The sequence below is a fragment of the Geospiza fortis genome, unplaced genomic scaffold, assembly GCF_000277835.1.
Source record: "Geospiza fortis unplaced genomic scaffold, GeoFor_1.0 scaffold98, whole genome shotgun sequence".
Classification (NCBI taxonomy): Eukaryota; Metazoa; Chordata; class Aves; order Passeriformes; family Thraupidae; genus Geospiza; species Geospiza fortis.
The window spans coordinates 6,968,322-6,989,939 of record NW_005054306.1 but is presented as its reverse complement, the minus strand read 5'-3'; the positions used below and the strand labels follow the sequence as shown (position 1 = coordinate 6,989,939).

The following is a 21,618-nucleotide window of genomic DNA, read 5'->3' as shown; positions in this document are numbered from 1 at the left end:
TGAAGTCACAAAGGTCCTTTTTGGGGTCATAATAGTAATGAAATAAAGGCTTTTATTACAATCTAATGGTCTGTCAGTACAGTCTTTTCCAATAATATCTTGAAACATTTTCATCTTTGACAAGTGGTAAGCACTGTGGTGAAGTTGGGGGGGTTATCATAAAAATATGGTTTCCAAGTGTATCATCTCTTCAGAAACTCATTTTGTGCAGTGCTGTCACGTTGTTTAGCTTTGCAGGGAACACCATGAGATTAAACAGGGCTCTGCTCTGTTCTATTGTTTCTCATTCAAAGCAGTCCATTAAACTTAATAGGGTTGTGTGACAAATTGCAGCAAATGCTGCTCAGTAGGCAGGAAAAATTGAATAGTCAAGACTGAGGAAGAGTAGTGTTCTTATCTTTTGGAAAGCTGTAGGCAAAGTGGTGAAGTGATACTGGCGAGATAATGGATACAATCCTTTCCTCAAGGCAATAGAGAAGTGTAATAATTAAGTGCTCTGGCTACTTCACATCAAGGGGCTGATGCAAGGGGACCCCATGAAAATGTGGCAATATATGGCTGTGCAGGCCAGGCTCTGTTGTTGTTGTCTATCTGGTGTCTGAGTGTGTATCTGCAGACTGCAGCAGCATGTTCTGAAAAACTGTTTTCTGTCCTGCGCTCGTGTAATGTTATGGGAACACTAAGGAATAATGATTTAATTGTTTGTAAAGCATAATTAAAATTTCATTTTTTACCTGCATTTGCCTTTAAATGATGTTTCCATCTTTTAAAAAGTGCCTCCAGAATGCAATGATAAGCAAATATGCTAGCATCATATCTATTGGTTTTTTGTTCATGTGCTGGGACAGGAGCAACAGAGTAATTGTGGCATTGTGGTGTGCTCTGTTGTGTTTCATGATCCTGGGTCCTGCAGCCTTTAAATCAGAAGGTTAATAGTCCTGATCAGGAGTGAAATGTTGAAATACATAAATGCATATGTTGGTGAACTTTATGGAGTCTAGTATAAATTACATAACAACATGCTGCTGAGGAAATAAAGCATCTCATAAACTTGATTTGTCTGTGAATTTTGGTTTGATCCCATAGCAAGATACATAAGGACCCATCCTTTAAAATTTGCTTTTAAATATATATATATATATATATATGTACACCATAGGAGTTTTATTAGTAACAGAATCAATGGAGCTTGAAAATCTCATGATTTGTGGGGAATGGAAGTGTTGAGCATTTTTTCAAGTCAGTAAGACCTTCTGATTCAGGCAGTTCCTGTTCTCTTGCATGATCTAGGAGTTTCCACATCACAGCATCCTTTCCTTTGCCTTTTCATCCCTACATTTTTTTGGTTAGTTGACTGGACATGAGACAGCAGCTCAAGTCTTTAGCTCAGAGCTGCACATGTGCTGCCTGTACACCAGGCTGTCGGCTTCTGTCTCTGTGAGGATTAAACAAATTAGCTAAAGATTTGACTCTTCCCACTTCTCCCTCTGAAAGGGCACTAATCTGTCACTCTTTCAGCTGTTTATTTTAAAAGTTGTGTGTTATAGGAACTTTAGTCATACACACCTTTACCCCTTTAATAGATTCATTTGTATTTTGAAAATTAATTCAATTCAAATCAACAGGGAAGGAGGGTGAAATAGGGAGAAATGTAGACATACAGATAAAAAGATAGCACTAGATGGCCCTATTTAGGTAACTAAAAAATTCTAAAATGAACTCCTAGCTTCTGGCAATCGGAGATTATATGGTGGGAAAAAAAATCTTTAGAAAGACAGTTTTCAGACCTTTATGATTTTAGAAGGCTTGGCATAAGAATAAATAAGGTGTATGCTAAAGGCCTGAAATGAAACAAAAACTAAAGGCATTTGATGAGTGCTTGGCTTATGACTTCTAGTCCCTTGAGGCTGCTAATGGATCCTTTGTATGTATCTAGCTTCCCTTCACTGAAAAAATCGGAGTTTTCTACTGTGTTTGAATTATGTCTAGGCTTTTTTTGAGCTAGAAATTCATATACCAAGAAGTGCATTCATTACACTTGAGTTGATTCTGGTCTTCCTCTCATTTTTATTTGCTGAATAATGTGGCGAGTAATGCCACTGTCTTGCCCTAGTAGTATGCAGGCCTATGACCCAGCTTCCCAGTTCAGCATGGCTCCACTTTTGAGTGCTCATGTCTGGGCAAATGTAAGTCATAGATATTTTTTATACCTATTAGCTCAAGTGTCCTTGTCCATATTGCAGAAGTTACTGCAATGATAGCTCAGAAAATGAAAAAGCTTTTCCCAAAAAAAGCTAAACCTGTTGTTGTTACTTTATCTAATGATCCCATCTCTCAGTTTGCCCCTCACCGCCCTGCTATTGCTTTCCTTATGAGTAGTGGAGGTTTTTTCCTGTCACCATGGTATGTAAGTCACCCACTTTGTGAAGTTTTCTCCGTTTCTGTGTGTTTCCCCTCATGCTTTAGATCTTCAGAGGTTGCACTATTGCCATCTTCTAGTGTCTCATTCAAGCAGTGAGGCTTCTGAGCAGTCACACGTAACTTGTGGTTTTAGCATCTGTCTGCTTCCTGTTGTGCACTTCTATACAAAAATACCCAGCTGTATTTGTACTTCTCTGTTACATTTATTCATCCCTTCCTTGATATATTTACATTGTAAGCTGTTCAGGGCAAGATCTACGTTCTTGTTTTTTACAATATATAAATTTAGTATAAGATCTTTGAGTATGTCTCTGAGATCTAATAGAATAAATTATTTTTGCTTAATTATTCCAACTATTCTGTTAGAATAACTAATGTCACTTTTCTGTGAAAAATGTACAGATGAGAGTTCAGACCATCATATGAAAAATATGATATAAATTGATTGGAAGAGACTTAAATACTAATTTTTTGTTCTAAGACTCCTGATGAAAAACACTAGTTAAGACTTCAAAAACTCCTTGACTATAAATGCAATTAACCCCAGCATTTAAGAGGATATTTATTTTATTGACAGCTTGAAATACATATTCATTGTAAGATAATGTAACAAACTCAACTTTTTGATAATTTGTAACGGCTTGAACAGGCAGTAAGAATTGTTGATTAAAACTAGGACATTGTATGCATTCTTTTGCCTAGATATTTTTAAAATTTCTTTGAATTTTTGACATGTTCTGTGGAAGAAATAGTCATTACTTAATGCCATGATTTCTTGTCTTTTATCTCCTATGGGAATAAAAAGAGTAGTTTATAAATTCTTGAATTATTTCTGTTGAATTGGCATTTAACTTTTCTAGCTGTAAGACTTTTCAGAAATACAAAACCCCTGGTAAATGGCAAAATATGTCCCAAAATTGACTAAATGCTTGGTTAGCTTTTTAAAACTATTTTTCTGGTATCATCTGGATGTTAGATTGTGTGAAAGATAAATGCTGAGTTTTGCTGTTTGGTGAGTTTGATCAAGATCTCCATTTTACTTCCATTTTATTTGGAATTTAGAAATGGCCTGTGGTGGTAATCTGAAGCAGTAGATTCATGTCCTGCCTGCTTGATTCATGTAGTGTAGGTTTTCATGATTAAATCCTGCTTCCATGAGCACAGTCTGGTGGTGCTGTTTGCTGTGCATTGGCTGGAGCAGAGACACAAAGGAGGGAGCAGAGAGAAGTTAAGGTGTAACCGTGCAGTGTGGTGCTTGTTGGTGAGTGGCAATTGCTGATCTGCGCAGTTGTGTTCTGCCCAGAAGGGTTTCTTTTTTGGCTGAATCAGCAAGTTACAATTAAGAGGAGGTTATGAAAGTGAACACACTACCTTCTCTTCTACCTCTGCCCCTCATTGTTCCCTGTTCAAAGTTGCTGTTCTGTTTTTGTTGTTTGGTGGCTCTTCCTGAACTCACCTAACCATGAAGCTCAATGGTCTCCTGTGGCTGAATGTAACTGCTGCCCCCAGCTGACTTCTCTGCAAATTCTAGGGTAGCTGCAGGTGACCACCAAAATACAAGGCATCTCTCTTGGACAGTCTTGTTGGAGAGTGCATCCAAATTAAAGGATTAGTACAGTTGCTTGTGCAGCATTAGTTTATCCTTGTATTTATCCTATTATGTTTATAGGAATTGAAATATAATATCTGGCACCATATTTTTCAGCAGAGCCCTTGCCTCATGCAGTGAATGGTGCTCTGGGAAGAAATGGCTTTACTGATAGTCCTTGTTTATGCTTGTGATTTCATCTCCTGTCTCTGCCCCATCCCTGGTTTTTACTGAGGAGCTTCCGAAACTGAAGATGGAGAGGTTGACTTTCCAACAGTCTTTTCATGTTTTCTTTATAACTAATTGAGGGAATTTGGATAAAAAATGGTGCTAGTAAAAGTAATGTAAAGGAAAATTAAGTGAGCTGGCCAAGCTGAGAATGGCAGAACTTCGGTGAAGTAATGTAAAGATTTGTCAGCCTTCATAGAAGTAGATCACAGGATATGAAAGTAACTTGCTATGTTTGCATTTTGATGTGACTCTTGTGCCTGCATCAGTTCCTGGGGATAGATTTATGACTTTTCATAATGTGTAAACAGATTAATTCCACTATATATGCTCTTATCATTTCTCATTTTTCTTTTTTTTATTTTGTGCTCTTTATTTATTCAGGCTTTATGGTAACTGGAGAGAGGCAACAAGAAAGATGGGAGAGGGACTTTTTACAAGAGCATCTAGTGACAGAGTGAGGGGGAGTGGTTTCAAACTGAGAGTACATTTAGATTAGATCATAGGAAAAAATTCTTTATTGTGAGGGTGGTGATGCACTGGAACAGGTTGTCTGGAGTGCCCCATGCCTGGAAATGTTCAGGGCCAGGTTGGATGGAGCTCTGAGCAACCTGGTCTAGTGCAGGATGCCCCTGTCCATTGCAGGGGCTTTGAACCAGGTCTTTAAGGTCCCTCTCAACCCAGATTATTCTGTCGTTCAATGATTCTATGATTAAAACAGCAGGATATTAATTTGAATGTCAGGTTATATGCAGAGTACTATTTTTAATTTTTATTATGTGTTTGACAGTCTTTTGTTAAGTTTGGGACATCATTCACCCTGCAAAGCTGGTAGCCATCCTTCTTGCTGCTTTGTTATTTGCACAGGGAAATAAATTTGGGGTTTTTTCCCCACCAGAACTCCAATTGCCATTCTCTATTAGGTGAGGCTGGACAATATTAAATAGGTCGAATTTAGCTGTTCTGCCACTTCGCCATTCTACAGGTCTTTTGATTTAGAGTAGATGAGAGCATGTGTGTGTGTGTGTGTATAAAAAAGCAATAAAAGTCAGCATGTCAGCTGTTAGAAAGGAGTAAGACAGTAGTGGTATTATTTTTTTTAAAGTAGGCTTAATATTTGCAGTATGTGACAATGACAAAATATTGTTATTATGTGAAATTGTGACGGGGTCAAACTCTGCCTTCATTATTAAGGACTTTGTTATCTGCTCTGTACTGTATGATCAGTTTGTATGCTGGTGATATTTTCATTTGCTATGTTAGTTCAGGTGTGTGTCTGCTTTTTTTAGAAGGTGGGTAAACCACAGCAGAGAGACTTTAACTGTGGCTGGTTACTGGGGACAGCAATGCAGCTTTGTAACTCATTTCTCTGAAATTATTTGGCTTTGTAGTATTTTAAATATCATCTTACTGTAAAAGGCAATTTCTGCTTTAGAGTTCTTGCAAGAGTTTGCAAAATTTTCAAGTTTTTTTTGCTGTTCTGGCAGTTGGAAGGTGAAAATGCATGCAGCTCCATTTTTTTTGGCAAAAAGTAAGTGCTGGCCTGATCTGCTGAGGCTCTGCTTCGAGGGACAGGGGGAGGTTGTTCTGTTGTGTTCAGTCCCAGAGATGTGGGACTAAAGGGCATAGCCAAGAGGCAGGAGGGGGGATTATTCTTCTTGGTAGCCACATGCTGGAGGCTGGCTTGATCCATCTCATCAGTTGCACCCTGGGTGCTCTGAATCACCTCTGGAAGTACCTACTTGTCTCTGAATTACTCTGGAAGCTTGAGAAGCTGTCCATGTAAACTATGTACCTGAAGTTAGACCCAGTAAATCCTCCCCGCTGATAGTCAAAGCCTTCCTGCTTTTTTTCATTAACTGATACAGATGTTTTATACTGAGTTGCCTTGCAACTTGAGTTTCACCGTTAATTTGAATGTTAGTATGGTGTTGTTAAAATACCTAAAATACCCTGCTTTAATATGAGAGGGGATTTTTTAAGAATTAGTCATTTTTCATTTTGGTCCTTAGTTCCAAATCTTTTGGATGCAAAAACATACTCTGGGAATTTACCTAAAGATCCCCTGAAATCATATTCTGTGTTTTTTTTGGCAAATGGTAGCTTTAAAGCTTATCTAAATGTAGCGTATCTTATAAAATGCTACTTGAACTTAGATAATAAGTAACTTTGTAAACATGTTAGTATTTCTTCTTTCATTGCAGTTTTCGGCTTTGTAACATATAACCTCACATGAAAACTGTTTTTAAAATGTTTCAAAACCACTTCTTTCAGTAGTTAATAGCTTTTTCTTGTTTTCTACATGCACATTTTAGGGGCATTTCATGACTTCTGGTTTACTCAACAAATTTGCTATTTCAGTTAAACTCTGAAATATTTTCAGTTGAAAATAGACCAGCTGTAAATAGGATTATTTGACTTCAGCATTGGATAAATAATTGTCATTTTACTTTGAGCGATTTTTTTCAGTAAGATTTAATAATTTTGCATTTTAAAATTGTGTTTACATTGCTAGGGGTATAAATCCTACATAGGTTTAATGCCATTGCCTTGTATTGGAGTGAACATCAGCATCACATGCCATTGTCTGCATGAAGGAAAGCTCAGCTTTGTTACTCTTGGCAATGTGGTCTTTTGATGCTGCATGAATTTTGTGACAAGTTGGGGAGAAAATCCTGCAAATGACCCAGTGTTAAAGCTGGGCTACAGAGGAATGGGTGATATCAGGGATTCTTAACCTGCATTCCACCAGGTGCAGCATCCCTGTACCAGCAAATGCTGTTATGTGTCACAGTTCTGATGACCCCATTTAGTCCTTGCTCTCATTACTGTGATGGATTGTATCTCCACAGGCACAGCTGGTTGATCTGAAGTCTGAGCTGACAGAAACACAAGCAGAGAAAGCAGTGTTGGAAAAGGAAGTGCATGATCAGCTTTTGCAGCTCCATGCTGTTCAGCTCCAGCTGCATGCCAAGACTGGTCAGAATGTTGATTCTGGGGCTATTAAGGCAAAACTGGTGAGTATGGCAACTTGAATGTGGGATTATATTACTCTTCTTCCTCTCCTGGCTTCCAGGCTCTTCCTTGGAAGGTGTGAATAAGCTGAGTACAAATTCTCATGTTAAGAATATTAGCTTTTTTGCTTTTCATAACATTTATAGTTGGTTGTTAGCAACGATTAAACATAAGATGAATAATGTCAGAAAAAAGAGTAAGGATTTAAGAAGTTTTTTTGTAAATAAACCATTTTTAGTGGTTTCTGAAAGTAAAAAAAAAGAAAATGTTTTTGTGATTTATAAAGTTTTTCTGAAGACTGAAATTGCAAAAGATAATAGAAGAAGGCTGTAATAGAAGCACTCAGTAGACTAAGTGTTTTTTCAAAACTCAGACCTCTACAAAGCCCACCAAAAGTTAACAGCAATTAATCTGTGCAGTTATTTGGCATTGACTGATAGCCTGGGCATAGACTGACTTGTTACTAGCCACTCCACAAATTCAGGCTCTAATACTATGGCTTTGTAAATTAATAAAAAGTAGAGTAGTGTGCATGTGGTTTCTAACTGTTGGTATGAATCAAAGTCTATCTCTGACTTTCTAAAATTGCTTCACAGTTTGGTTGCAAATACCTACTCCCAACATATGTGGAACATTAGATTAGTCTCTTTGCTATTTTGTCCCATTAATTAATGTACAATAAAGCACAGTGGTAGACTATAAGTTTTAAAGGATGCCTAGGCTAATCACTGAGCAACAGGAGTAATCCAAATTCTTTGTGTTTCAGATTCAAAAGCTGTAATTGATTAGAGCTGTCATCCTAGGGCTACATAGTTGTATATGCAGTATAAGAGCATTTTCTGGATTGTCCACACATAATTTATTCTCTAATAAATCATGGCTACAGTACGGTGAAGTTTATTTAGAGCTCTAAATAATTCTCATGGCTTTTAAATAAGCATTAGTTAAATATAACCAGCATTTTGTAAGTGTTAGACTGCAGGTTTACACGAAGAAAATTTTTTAAGTTAACACATCACTGTGAGTGGTTTTGGTCCCCAGATTTTCTTAATTCAACTTAACTTCTGACTAACACACAGAATAATACTTTTAAGGTTTTTGTTTCTTGTTACCTTGTTATAAATGATTTCTAAAGATATATTAAATTTCTATGCTATTGACAGCAGTCTTCTTCCCACAGGTGACAATAAATACATTTTACATACATTGGTTCAGTTTTATCTGTGTTGAATTTGAACTTTATAACAGCTTAGCCTGATATTCTCTGCTTAATTTCCTTTAGTTTTTCCTTTTTTAAATATGAGGACTAGTGTTTTGCGTTTGTTTTACTTTGCCTTTAGGGAATTCAAAACTTTAAACTCTTCTTGATAAAGAAAGCTATGAAAGTTTGCAAAGCTAGAACAAGCAAAACTGAGGCTGCTTAAATGGCAATAAAATGGGACCTCTGATGTTTGGGTAACTGAAACTGTTGTGCTGACCTTCTGGTAGTCAGAAGGTCTCTGAGGGCAAAGAAGAACTGTGTCAACAGAATGTGCAATGGGGAAATAAAGCTCAATTAATTCATTTCCTCCTTTCTTGAGGGACAGACACTCTTATTTTATATGTAGGTTCTTAGCATAAATGTATACTCTGTAATCTGTAAAACTGTACACAGTGGTGAACTAGGACATTTTAAAATTTTTAGATTGCTAAGCAGTTGATAATTGTGTAGTTTGGGCCAAGTCCATTTTTAGGAGTGGAGAATCTTCTTAGTGCAATCATAATAACTCTTTGTGAGAGTATGAAGTTGCCTGGTTGAAATTTTTTTTGTGTGTTTTTGAACTTGATGCATTTTCTGATACTTCTGCCTGTCCTTTATGTCCCTCTTGTAACTCACAGTATGTTCTTTCTGAAAGAAAAAAAATCTATTACCTGTATAATGTTATATTACAGAATGGATTTTCTGTGATTCTTTAATGTATATTGCATTATTTTGCCATTTACAGAGATTCTTGGTATTTTAGGAGAAGGTGTTGTTTTCAATACTACACTAAAGTTAAGTTTTTAGTAAGATTTTTAATAAATTTCACTACAAAATACCGAAATTGTTGCTAAATAGAATTGTAGCAGTGTGCTTGTTCTATATGTCATCTAATGAAATATACAGTTTGCTGGTGAAGTCCTTTTGGACTAAGTAATTTATGTTGTTGCATTTTCTTGAAGTTCCTGTTGCGTGTTTCTCTAATTATGGAACTCTTTTCTTCTGTCTTAAGTCTGTCCTTTCTGTGGACGAAATGGTAAGTATGCTGATTGCCATTTTTTTATGTTCAAGCAGTGCTTTTGTTTTGTGCAACAACCTATATATATGTTGGCCTCAGAAACTGGCAAAACAGATCTGGCTTGTTCCTTCATCCCAACAGTTGGCAAGATGCTCTGTAAAGAATTTCCTTTGCATTTTAATATTTCTTTTCTAGATGTGGTGCCCTTTTTCCTAATTCTATATGTATTCTGTTTATTATTGCTGCAGCTAGTTTGGGATGATGTCTGGCAACTTGACATTCTGAAAGATTGTTCTGGCAGTATCTCAAAAACTGCTAAGATGTTATACAGTTGCTAAAGTATAAACACTGTACACATCTATGAGTGTGATATGAAGTATTCTGATGTTGTATTTTAAAAAATCATGTCAACTTCTCCTGTTTTCCCCTTATTTTTATCATGGACATGACTTAATATGGTTTACTGGCTGATGTAACAACCAAAAGCATATGAGCTCAATAATACATAGATATAAATAAAAAGTGAAGCAAACTTGACTTTTATCTTTCCACAGTGATAGACTTGAAAGGTTTTTAAACAGCTTTTCAACTTTTATTATGTTACATGCTTTGTTATCATTACTCAGTAGTTGGTTTTTTGAAAAGCCACAGAATAGCTGGTAACTGTAAGCTTTAGTCTTCAACCTTGCTGTAACTTTTTTTCTTATATTACCAACAGAAAATATATTTTCTGTTTTTACAACCTGTGCCCTACTATGAACACTAGAAAGCATGAAACTATTCTGTAACTGAACTTCCTTGATTTCTTTTAACAGTTTTGAGACTTTTGTCAAATCTTTTGACAGTCATTCAAAACAGTACATGCTCTTTCAGGATATCTTCAGAAATTCTGTATTGCAAAACTTTTAATATTTTTTTATTTTTTTCATGTGGTGATCAGTTGGAGATAGTCCACAGAAGGTTGGTTTCTGGGTGTAATTTTGCACCTCTGTCACAAAAGAGTAGTCATTATAATGGAGAAAATAGGAAGAGAGCACTTCTATGGGATTGCATTTCCCTTGTATTTTTGTATTTTAGGTGTAACATTTAAAATGCATGACTAAAAGTGATTCTACATAGAAGTGTAACGTTTGGCTTCCTGTTTAAATTAAATGACAAACCAAATTCAGAGAAAATCAATGGACAACCTGAGTCTAGATGAGGGTGTTTAAGCTTTATATAAAAGTTTAAACTTTATGTAAATACTGTAAAATGTGCTGCTTGAAATTCGCTGGTGTAATCAAGAATCTTTGATCACTTCAGCAGTTCACTTCTCTGAAGGAGGTTGGAATATGCCTATCTTAAATTCTAGTCTTTGTCTTTTTATATTTGTCAAATACTAGGTGTTCTAAAAGTGGACGAACAGGGAGCCTATACTGCTGTTTAGATCACCTTAATACAATATTGACAACAGGAACAGAGCTAACAGGAACACTGTATTTGTATATGGACATCGTAGCTGCTGTAAAACAGATGTTAAGTCTGAACTGTGACCCTTCTTACTCCTCAAGTGTGTGGAAGAGACAGCACAGCATGGTGGTACTCTTGAATTCTTGTAATGAAAATAGCCCAAGACCAAAATAATAATAGAAAGGACTGGTATAATAGAAACTCCTGTTCTGAAATGTAGATTAGTCAAAATTCTTGGCTTAGGTGTGGTCCTGCAGTTCAGAAGGAGATTTGCTGTGGGAGTCATTTGCACAAGACAACCCAAAGGCCAGAGGCCAGAGGTGGCTTTGTGTGTCATGTTTTCTAACATGCCTAGGGAGCCAAACTTGATTTGAAGGTAGGTCATCATGGGAATTGCAGGAAGTGAAATGCCAGTGATTTCAGGCAATCTTTGAGTTGCTCCTCCTGAGCACTGTGCTAGCCAGTCACTCTGAATTTGATAGACTCAAAGTCACCTATGAATTTGATAGACTCTACTGCCTCCCTCATCTGTTAAATACTTTTATCAGTTTAGAAGAACAAAGTACACACCTATGTGTGTACCACATGTGTGTACCATATGTGTGTACCACATACCAAATTCAGAGGTGACTTTCTGGTGAAGTCAGTAAATGCTTTCATATATATATTGTGAAAGTAATTCCATTTGGAAGGACCAATTTTGTGTAGTTTCTCAAATGTGGTGATATCGACCATATTAATGGTTTTATATCCAGGTTTGGAATCGTGAATAACATATGCACAATTTGATAACAGATTTGTCTTGCCAGTTCTGTAAAATTTTATATCTGTCCTGTTGCTTCTTTAGTAGAACATCCTGGTTTTATTTGTTTAACAGTGTAATTGGTACAGGTACAGAGAACGGGGTTTTTGGGTACTCCAGGTGTCTTCAGAAATGCATTATGGTGAACTTAGTTTTTATTGTTGTTTCAGTTGACAGCCAGTTTTGAAAGAAAACAATATTAGACCCTGTGTCTTTGCTATTTTCCTAGTTAATGGTGGGGGTTTTCCCCCACTTTGTAAAAGGCATGCAGAGCAAGATATAAAAGAGACATGTTATCAAGCATGCTCTCCTTAAAGTAGATTTTGTAGATTAGCAATCTAATTCCTTTTGCACCGGTACACTGGGTATTAGAAAAGGTAATGACTATGCAGTTTGTGTACATTTGGGATGGAGCAGTGTGGGACTAATTTATATTTCCATAATTCCTTTTTCAGGGGGTGAAGCACAGGGCGATAGCTTGCTTAAAGTGTGGTTTTAATGTGGGTTTTGATTTTGTTTTGTTTGAATGTTGTTTGGGGTTTTTTTTAACAGAGCTATTATGCACTAATTTTCTTCTAGTTTTGTCAGGGTGTCATTTTCCTGTGTAGAATCCTTGGCTTTATTTGTGTGGTCTTCAGACTCTAATCTGGAAATGCCTCTGGCTGGACATTTATTGGTTGTTTGCATGAAAATAATTGTCATTTTAAAGACATATGGGCTTAGGTTTCCATGTCATCATCATCATAATAATAGTAAAAGAGTTTATTTAAATTGAAATATTTAGTAGCTTCATGGTTACTCTTTAATTTTGAAAATAGTATTGCTTAACTTTCAATCTCCTGTTTGCAAGGCAAGAAAATGTAAAGATGATATTCAGGGTATTTAAATTTTGCCACCTTTCTGTAGGATAGTATGCAAACCACTAGCTGTAGTGCCAGAGTCCCCGCTTTGTTTTTTGTTTGTTTTTTTTAAATTTCTTTTCCTGCATGCATGTCTTGTACACAGGAAAATAATTTCAGACTGTGTGTGTAGAAACAGTAAGAACACTTTCATTATTAACTTGGATAAAAGCTTTTAAATATTCTTTTCTTTCTTTTTTTTTTTTTTTGTCATTATAAAGGAGAGAGAACTTGAAGCTAACAAGAAGGAAAAAGTCAAAGAAGCTCAACTGGAAGCTGAGGTGAAGTTGCTGAGGAAGGAGAATGAAGCCCTCCGTAGACACATAGCTGTACTTCAGGCTGAGGTTTATGGAGCAAGATTGGCAGCCAAGTATTTAGATAAGGAGCTAGCTGGAAGGTATTTGAAGTCAATTCATGTCCCCTAGCATAAGATGTTTGTTGTTGTTGTTTTTTTCCTTCCTTTGCATCCCCAGAGGCAGGTTCAAGATTAAGACTAAGGAGGAAAAGCCTCATTCTTCCAGTTAATTAACAAAAGGAAGAGTAAAAATCCCCAGGGCTCTTGCGCCGGTTGCTGCATGATCATGTGCTGTAGCCTGATGAGGTGTATGAGTCCTACCATGCATTGCTTTTCCTGTGGTAATGCAGCGTTGTTGTACTCTCTGTGTCACTGTGTAGGGTCCAGCAGATTCAGTTACTGGGCCGGGATATGAAAGGACCTGCTCACGACAAGCTGTGGAACCAGCTGGAGGCAGAAATACACCTTCACCGCCACAAAACCGTCATTAGAGCTTGCCGAGGCCGGAACGATCTCAAACGACCAATGCAAGCACCACCAGGACATGTAAGTTGAAAAAATGAGCCATTCCTCCGTGGTTTCCAGACATGAGTTACCTCTTCAACTTTGTGATTTTTTTCACTTCAGTGTTATGTTTTTTTCAAATGTCACTTGTAAATATCTTGTCCTTTTGTATGCTGAAGGACAGTTCCATGCTGAATAGCACATCCCTCTAAATGACCACAGAAGATGATACATTCCTTTGACTTACCTAGGAACACAGTCCTTTTGAAAACTGTGCCTCTAATATATATATTTATGTGTATAAATACAACTTGAAACCAGAATTTTGTAACCTAGGTTTCAAAATGTGGATCTAACTTATTTGCAAAAACCAAGAATAAAATTTTTAGCATTAGATTAAACTGAAATTGATTTTAATTTCTTTCCTTAAAAGGCCAGATAAATTGACACACTGTAAAAGAATTATTTGTGGGTTGTTTTTTTTCCTCCTAAAGGTACTTTTTAGAACCTTTAAACAGCATTTCACTATGGGTATCTTTGGTAAAACTCACCTAACATGACACGTGTCCTGTTAATTACCCCAGTGTTCAGCAAAGTGCTTTGCTTTGATCTGTTCTAAATACCTTAGTTGGTCAGATACTGCTGTCAGTTGGTCATACTGCTTATGTTGCTAATTGCACGTAAAACATTGATGGACAAATACACGTATTTGTGATTTTAAAGGTATGCATAATCGCACCAATGACTTAACAAAAGGAAAAAACGAACCTTGGTTTATTTAGTTTGTCTTATAGATTTGTGTTCAATGGCTTTTGGTGTGGTTTATTTTTATTACAATAAAAATAAACTCGAGCTAGCAACCACTTCCTTGGGAGTATGTTACATCATCTTCTGTCATTTGGTTACTTTTAAGATGAGTTTACATCATACAACATTTCAGCAGTGATCAGCACTTCTTCATGTGGTCCCTTAGTGTTTTTAACATGTGGCTGATTTCCTTCTTTTGAAGTTAAGTTCTGTGTTGTGCACTAATCAGAAGTGAAGTAATTTAAATAATTATTCTCATCAGGGTTGCATAATGAGGAATCTTTTCTGATTTCACTCCCTTTCTGTAAAGGGACGCTGTAAGTTTGTCCTGCCTGGAGCTAGTCTAAAACTCTATTGCTCATAACACTGCCTGTATATAATTATAAAAACCAAAATGCTGAAATGCATCAGTTTTTGGTTCACACATTTATGTTTGTGCTATGTTTATTTTTTATCAAACCAGGATCCTGATGCCTTAAAGAAGAGTCAAGGTGTTGGTCCAATCAGAAAAGTTTTGCTAGTTAAAGAAGACCATGAAGGACTAGGAATTTCAATCACAGTAAATATTTGCATTTATTTTCTATGACACAGAAACAGCAATTCAAGTTTGTATTCCTGCTTCTGTAAAATGCATGGATCAGTAAATGTGTGGTTAGAACAAATGAAAAAAGCATACACAAATCCATAACTATGGTCATAGAACTTCAAGACCCATTTTGATGGATTAGGAAATAGGTAATTGGTACTTTATGTTAAACTTAGGATTTTGATTTATGTGTAGGGTATAGACACTTCACCCAGGGGTGATTCCAGGTGTAAATATTTAGAAGAGCAGAGACAATCTGAGACCTGACTTCCAACACTTAGCTGTTGTGATTATAACTTTTTTTGAAATATCTGTATTGGCATCTCTCACCTAACAAAAGCTGTGTAAACTTTTTACAACAAATTTGGAAAATTTTGACTATTAGACTTTTATTCTAAATATGAATACTGTTTCTTGCAAGTCAGTATAGTGCCTGATATGCTTTTTTAATGAGATTTTCTACTTTTCATGAGTTTGTATATGATTTTATGGTTTTATTAGTATTCAGAATTGCATGCTTTGACTTTTTCCATTCTTCTGTGGGGAGAAGAATTAAGGGAAGCAGCTCACACATTCTTAAACATTCTTTGTTTGAAGAATGATTTCTAATTTTCTAAAATAGAAGTTGAAATAAGCACTTTAGGAGCTACTATCAGAATGTCAATTTTATATTAAAAGGCATCTCAGTTAATTAAAATTTACCTTTTTTTGTTTTTTTAATAGGGTGGGAAGGAGCATGGTGTTCCAATACTGATCTCTGAAATCCATCCTGGGCAGCCTGCTGATCGGTGTGGAGGACTGCATGTTGGTGATGCTATTCTGGCAGTAAATGGAGTTAATCTAAGAGATGCCAAGCATAAAGAAGCTGTAACTATTCTTTCCCAACAGGTCAGTTTGGACCTGTTATCCATAGGCACATCTAGGTGCTTCCTGTGTTCTGCCTGTTGAATTGCCTTGAATTTTAATGTTTCCTGTTAAATAGAGTGTAATGCTAAGATACAGTGATTCTTGAGGCTCTATCACCTTACACTTAATCCTCTTATGTTCTGCAATTTAAAGAGAAAAATGCTTGGTCAGTAGTGGTTCAGTTAAACATGTATTGGCTAATCATTATGCAGTAAGGCTGATAAAAATCAATTTATTACATTGCCCCACAGAAATAACTATTTAGTGACATATGTTTTATTCCTATGACTGAACAGCTCCAGCCAAACAATGTTTCTCATATGCTTTGTGGTCTAGAATCTTCTTCCTGATTTGCATCCCATTTTCCGACAATTAACGCGTGTGCCTAATTTATCAGAAAACTTCCCCTTCAGAAGTCACTGTTTGAAATGTACTGGAATATAAAGAAATATGAGTAGTTTTGGTAAAGCTTAGCTATAGAGCTCTTCTACTTCAGTCAGTAAAAACTTAACTCAGGTACCTATCCAAAATACTCAACATGATTGAATCAGTGTCAACTGAATTGAATTTACAGAAATGTGTTTACAACAGTAAATATATTTTGTTTTCTAACCTAGCTCATCTTGGTAATCCTGCTGGGTAGCTGTGCAGTAGTAAGTAAATTTGTATTTTTGGCTACATTTTAGAGAGGTGAAATTGAATTTGAAGTAGTGTACGTTGCTCCAGAAGTTGATTCGGATGATGAAAACGTAGAATATGAGGATGAGAGTGGACACCGTTACCGTTTATATCTTGATGAGTTGGAAGAAGGTGCAAATTCAAGTTCTAATAGGAAAGATACAAATGTGGATGTCAAACCCTCACAAGGTAAGCCTTCTAAATGTGTTACCTGCAGTTTAATTCTGAAGTCTCAATATGCAAACCAATTTCTGGAAAATACTTTTTTTATATTCATTGTAAAATTTATCTGCTGTCAATTCAATTAACCTACTAATAGACTGTCAGTTCATCTGGTTGGTCCCTCACTGTTTGGCCTGGTTTACTTAGATACAACTGAATTAACTTATGAACTTTTTTCTTGGTCATCTTTTCCCAAAGGTTGAAATTCAAATTTATTCTTATCTTTTCCTACCTCTGACTAGGAGTTGTTAATTCCCCTTAACACTTCATGTTGGTGACTTCTTCAGATACATTTTTTAAATTAGAAAAGCAAAGAAGCAGTTCCTGTTTTCCTGCCATGCTCCGTTCTCCTAAAAACCTGTCAGCTTTAATTTTAGTAGTCATTTCAGGAAACATTCCAGCTTTTGAAACAAGGATCACTGATCTGTCCTTCCCAAGATTGCTTCTTTCCTTAAATCAATTTTCTTTTTAACTTGCAGTGTTTGATAAGAAGCCAAGTATTGATGGACATGAAAATGGAAACCTGGGGAATTCAGTTGAAGCTTCTTTGGAAGACACTGCACCCAAATTAGCCCGTTCTGCTGAGTCTTTATCCTAAAAACTTTAAAAAAAAAAGGCAAAACCTGGACTGATCCCATCTTTGGGAACAATTGATAATCAATATTGACTGCTTAAAGTTGCATATACTAGTATAGGTTGTAAAAGGATGATTAAATGTCAAAAGGAACTGTATTACTGTTGCCTGGAAAAAAGGCGGTTACCTCAGGGCTTCATTGTGAGCAATTCTCAATGTGGAAAACTGTCTTTTGCGTGACACACAGTAGTTACCGAACACACAGCATGTGAAATGAACTTCTTTTAATAATAAAAGAGTAGTCCCACCAAAGAGTGGGATTTTTAAAGTGGATAACCTCAGTATGTTCCACTTCTAATCTCATTGATGTCCCTAAGGAAACAGAATAATGGGTGACAGGCCTAATTTTGACCCTTGGATGTTTTAAAGGTGCAACTGATGTTCAGTTTGGTGTGACACATGCTTTAGCACTAGACAGATGGGGGCACACTTGTTCCATTGCATCCATGTGTTTTGTATTTAGGATTTTTGAACTGTAACTTGAAAGAACACTTTTTTTTTTTCCTCAGAATAGTAAAGGTGAGAGCTTTTATTTGAGCAAAGACTATCAAAACCCACGTAAGCAGTAGAGTGCTTGCTAATCATGTTCAGCCCATGGTAATTTTATGAGTGAGGTTTTTGGATTTGTTGTTTTTATTTAAATTCACCACCATTTGTTCCATTTGAAACCTGCTCCAAAAGTTGTTAAACAGAGTATTATGGGGTTTTACTAGTGAAATAAGTTGAAAAATTACTCACAATTAATGTGAGCCCTTTGGTATTTTTTTTCTGAGCATAATCAATTTAGTATTTGTTTTTGAATGGATATGGTTACTGCTAATGCAGAGTTGTTTGAATTGGTCATCGTTAGCTTGACCTTATGAAATGATGAGTGCTTTGGATGGGTACTGAACATACTCATTTCACATTAAAATAATCCTTAAAGAAGTTGAGTGCACAGTACTTTACAGGAGGTTCTCAGAGTCATACGGTGCCTGGCCCTATCTGTGTTATGTTACAGCAGTCCTATTAACCTATAATTGTCTTACTGTTGAAGCAAAATGTTACTCCCTTTGTGAGAACAGTGTATCTTAAAATAGTTTTTTATTGGTGTGCATCTAAAGGCCCCTGGCGTGTCTGCAGGTGGGGAGGTTGAGGCTGGTGTCTCGAGCAGTTTCTCATGCTCCATTTGTAGCTCTCTTGCTGAAGTGCAGCACACTCCCCAGACAAGCTCTACGTTGTCTTCGCACTTACTATTTCAGCATGCAGTGCCATCTTTCCTGCTCACTGCTCTGCAGGCTGTTGAACTGTAACGTGAAATGGTTTTGTACATTGAAAGTGGAACTAATGTGGAAAGATATCTTTGCAAGTGTTAACTGTGTAGGGTATAAATACATAAGAAAAAACCTCAAAGGCCTTTAGAGTAACATCAATCTCATGTTCTAAGTTGTGATGTAGAACACAGTTACCTTGTCTCTCCTAGGAGCACTATATATATTTATATGTTTATAGAAAAAGCCTAAAAATGTATATACTTTATTCAAAGATTTTGCTGTTTATAAATCCCTTAACTTTGCTCTTTACACAATCACTTTGTGTGTGTGTGTGTGTATGTGCGTGTGCATGATCTTCACTTACTCAGTGGAGTAACATTATTCGGTTCATTTTTTATACTAGTGTTTGTCGTACAGCATACTGTTGAAAGTTTTTAAAATAGTCAAGGCTGTACAGTTTTCACCGAACAGAAACTAGTATTTAAAAATAAAGCTGTGTGAAGAAGAAACAGGTCCCCAGGCATGTTTCTTTTTCTGAAGCTTCAGAAACTTGAGGACACATTGGCTGTGTGTTAGCAGATGAATCTACTGCCAGAACTTTTGCATCCAGATTTGTCTTTTTCCCACAGCTACTCAAGGAGAGTGCACTCTGAAACTGTCTGTGGCCTGGAACACACAATGTCTTCTCTGTCAGGAAGAGACAGTTGAAAGCTAAGTTATGGTCATCTTGTCTTTGAAAATCATTGCTGTGTGGAATCTTCCTGCAGTTCTTAGAAATTAGACTTGTCCAACTAGTCTTGTAACTTTTTAAAAAGACGATCAATTTTCCTGTACAGTTTCCCTTTATTTGAGAGAAAGGTGAATTTTTTTATTTATTTTTTCTTTCTTACTTCATGGCGCACTGTATTTTCTGTTCAATGCATTTGATCAGTTTTAGCCTGAAGTGGAAGAATGTTTCTAGAGTTATTTTCCTAACATTCCTCATCTGCAGTTTCACGTGATGCTGTGTGCTCTCTTCTTCATCTGCTAGACCTTTTCTCTGCTCTTCTTTATTTTTATCTCTGTACAAGATCAACAGAAGGAACAACTGCCGAGGAAGATGACTTGGAGTAGACATATCAGGTAGCAGTAAATTATCACCAGATTTCCTTCCCAGCAGTTTTTATAATCCTTCTTTAGGAAGCTGTGGATGGGAGGATTTCACTCAGACACTACAGTCTGTACTTGTTACCACCTGATTTAACGTACTGGTTTATTTACAATTGTACTGAAATGCTTAGAGATTAATATTTCAACTGAGAAAAGTTTTGCAAGTTGATTTCCAGATTCAATGGACAAATGTGTGTATTCTCCCCTTTGTCAGTAACTGGAAGACTCAGTCCTGCTGATTCCCAGAGGCTTAATGAGTTAGACTTGGAAGAATTTCTGAGGAAAGTCAGTGTTCAGACTTAATTTTTATTTTTTAAAGTGTAAAACAGTTTACTTGCGTGTGTATATATATTTTTACTTAAAAAATAAAATAATATTCTAAAAATAATTTTTCAGTTTTTTTGGTATATAATTCCTTTCCTATTAAAATCTTCAGTAAGACAATTGTATTTTAAGCTAAAGGTGGACAGTGTTTGTTGGCATCTGGGACCAATGTTAATTAAAAGCATGTAAGATAAGGAAAATGCTTTATGGCAATAAATTTAGCTCTGATCAAAGGTTGTATGTCGTATTTCCTTTGTAGACGTGTATTCTTGGCAGTGAGGAGGGTTTGTATCCATCTCAATATATGTTAATCCACAGTTGTATCAAAAAAAATACAGATATTTATTGTATTTCTTCAAACTAATTACAGTATGGGTTACTCTCATTTCTGTAGCAGATAGAACATTTTGCAAAATATGTATACACCTAGCTAAGCTGAATATAATATATTTTTATTAGACTGTAAATAAACATACTCTTCTGCATTGCAGTGATTTCTGCACCTAATTCAGAGTTGTATTTCATTTTCTTCTCTTTTTGTACATAAAAAAGACACAATGATGTGTGTGTTTTTTCTCTGTTAAAAGTGTAGTTCGCACCTGGCCAAAAAGCTAATATGGGGGAAACCAGAACAGCATAATGTGAAGTTTGACTCTAATCTAGTCTAGTCTATAGTTAAGAGCAAAATACGTTTTTTTGAAAGACACAGTTACAGGACATGTCTCAGATTTGATTAAGATGCATTTTCTGCTGAATCTTTTTCAGTTAAAAGACAAAAAATATTTGCATACATGCATATATGACTGTATAGTGATACCAGAACTGACTGAAGCCTGTATAATGATACCATAAATCTTCTGAAGCCCTTGACTAGGAAGAGCTATAAAGGCCTAGACCTGTCAAAGGGTTAAGTCATTTGGCTAAAATTGTGGAAACTGCCCTTTATCTCTTTTTTTTTTTGTTGGTGTTTGTTTGTTTTCCATGCATTTTGAAATATTCGAAGTTTCCCACAGCAGTTACAAAACACTTCCCTTTAAGTTGCAACTTTTAGTCCTGATATTTAAGTCCTTTTGTTCAGATTGAGTGTCTGTTTTGTGTTTTAAATTATATTGTAAAAGAAATAATCTCTCACCTATACTGGAGTGGTCATCTCACCCTAAAGCATGAAGTTCATCTGAGTGAGCAGGGAGCCCAAGTGAAAGGCAGTGCTGTGGTAACTGGTAGTAGTATAATTATGGTAGTGCTAAAGGATTTATTGGGAGTGTGTAAGCAGAGGGCAGAAAGCTGTGAGCGTAGGAACTGTCTCAATAGACAAGGCTGAGTCATGTTGGATGAAAAGATGTAGAATGTACAATTGGTGAGGGCTGAAACTGTTAACTGTTTATTTTTTAGCTTTAAATTTTTTTAGGAGGGTTTAGATATGGGTGACTTCAGCAGATGGAAAGAAGAGGGAAAGGAGAGAGTTGTTGTAAAACAAAATGAGGAATAGAGGCAGCTATGAATGAAGATGGTAGAAAGAGGAGAAACAAAATTACTTCTTTATGTTACCTGAAGTCAAAGAAGATCATTCAAAATGTCTTTGTGTTCCAGTGTCCTGCTT

General features: G+C 36.2%; 1 protein-coding gene across 1 annotated transcript; it reads left to right on the top strand.

Moving 5' to 3' along the window:
• The first annotated feature begins 6,898 nt into the window (after nt 1-6,898).
• GOPC (golgi associated PDZ and coiled-coil motif containing) lies at nt 6,899-20,525 on the top strand. Its single transcript, XM_031066668.1, has 8 exons — nt 6,899-7,254; nt 9,505-9,528; nt 12,882-13,057; nt 13,336-13,501; nt 14,730-14,825; nt 15,576-15,740; nt 16,445-16,625; nt 17,138-20,525. Exons 2-8 carry the CDS (start codon nt 9,526-9,528, stop codon nt 17,254-17,256), a joined length of 906 nt encoding a protein of 301 aa, XP_030922528.1. The 5' UTR covers nt 6,899-7,254; nt 9,505-9,525; the 3' UTR covers nt 17,257-20,525.
• Nucleotides 20,526-21,618: the final 1,093 nt, after the last annotated feature.

Excerpts from the sequence above, each read along its gene's own strand:
- GOPC (XM_031066668.1), top strand. Across the intron at positions 13,058-13,335 it reads GATAAGGAGCTAGCTGGAAG|GGTCCAGCAGATTCAGTTAC; the intron begins GTATTTGAAGTC and ends GTCACTGTGTAG. Across the intron at positions 15,741-16,444 it reads TAACTATTCTTTCCCAACAG|AGAGGTGAAATTGAATTTGA; the intron begins GTCAGTTTGGAC and ends GCTACATTTTAG.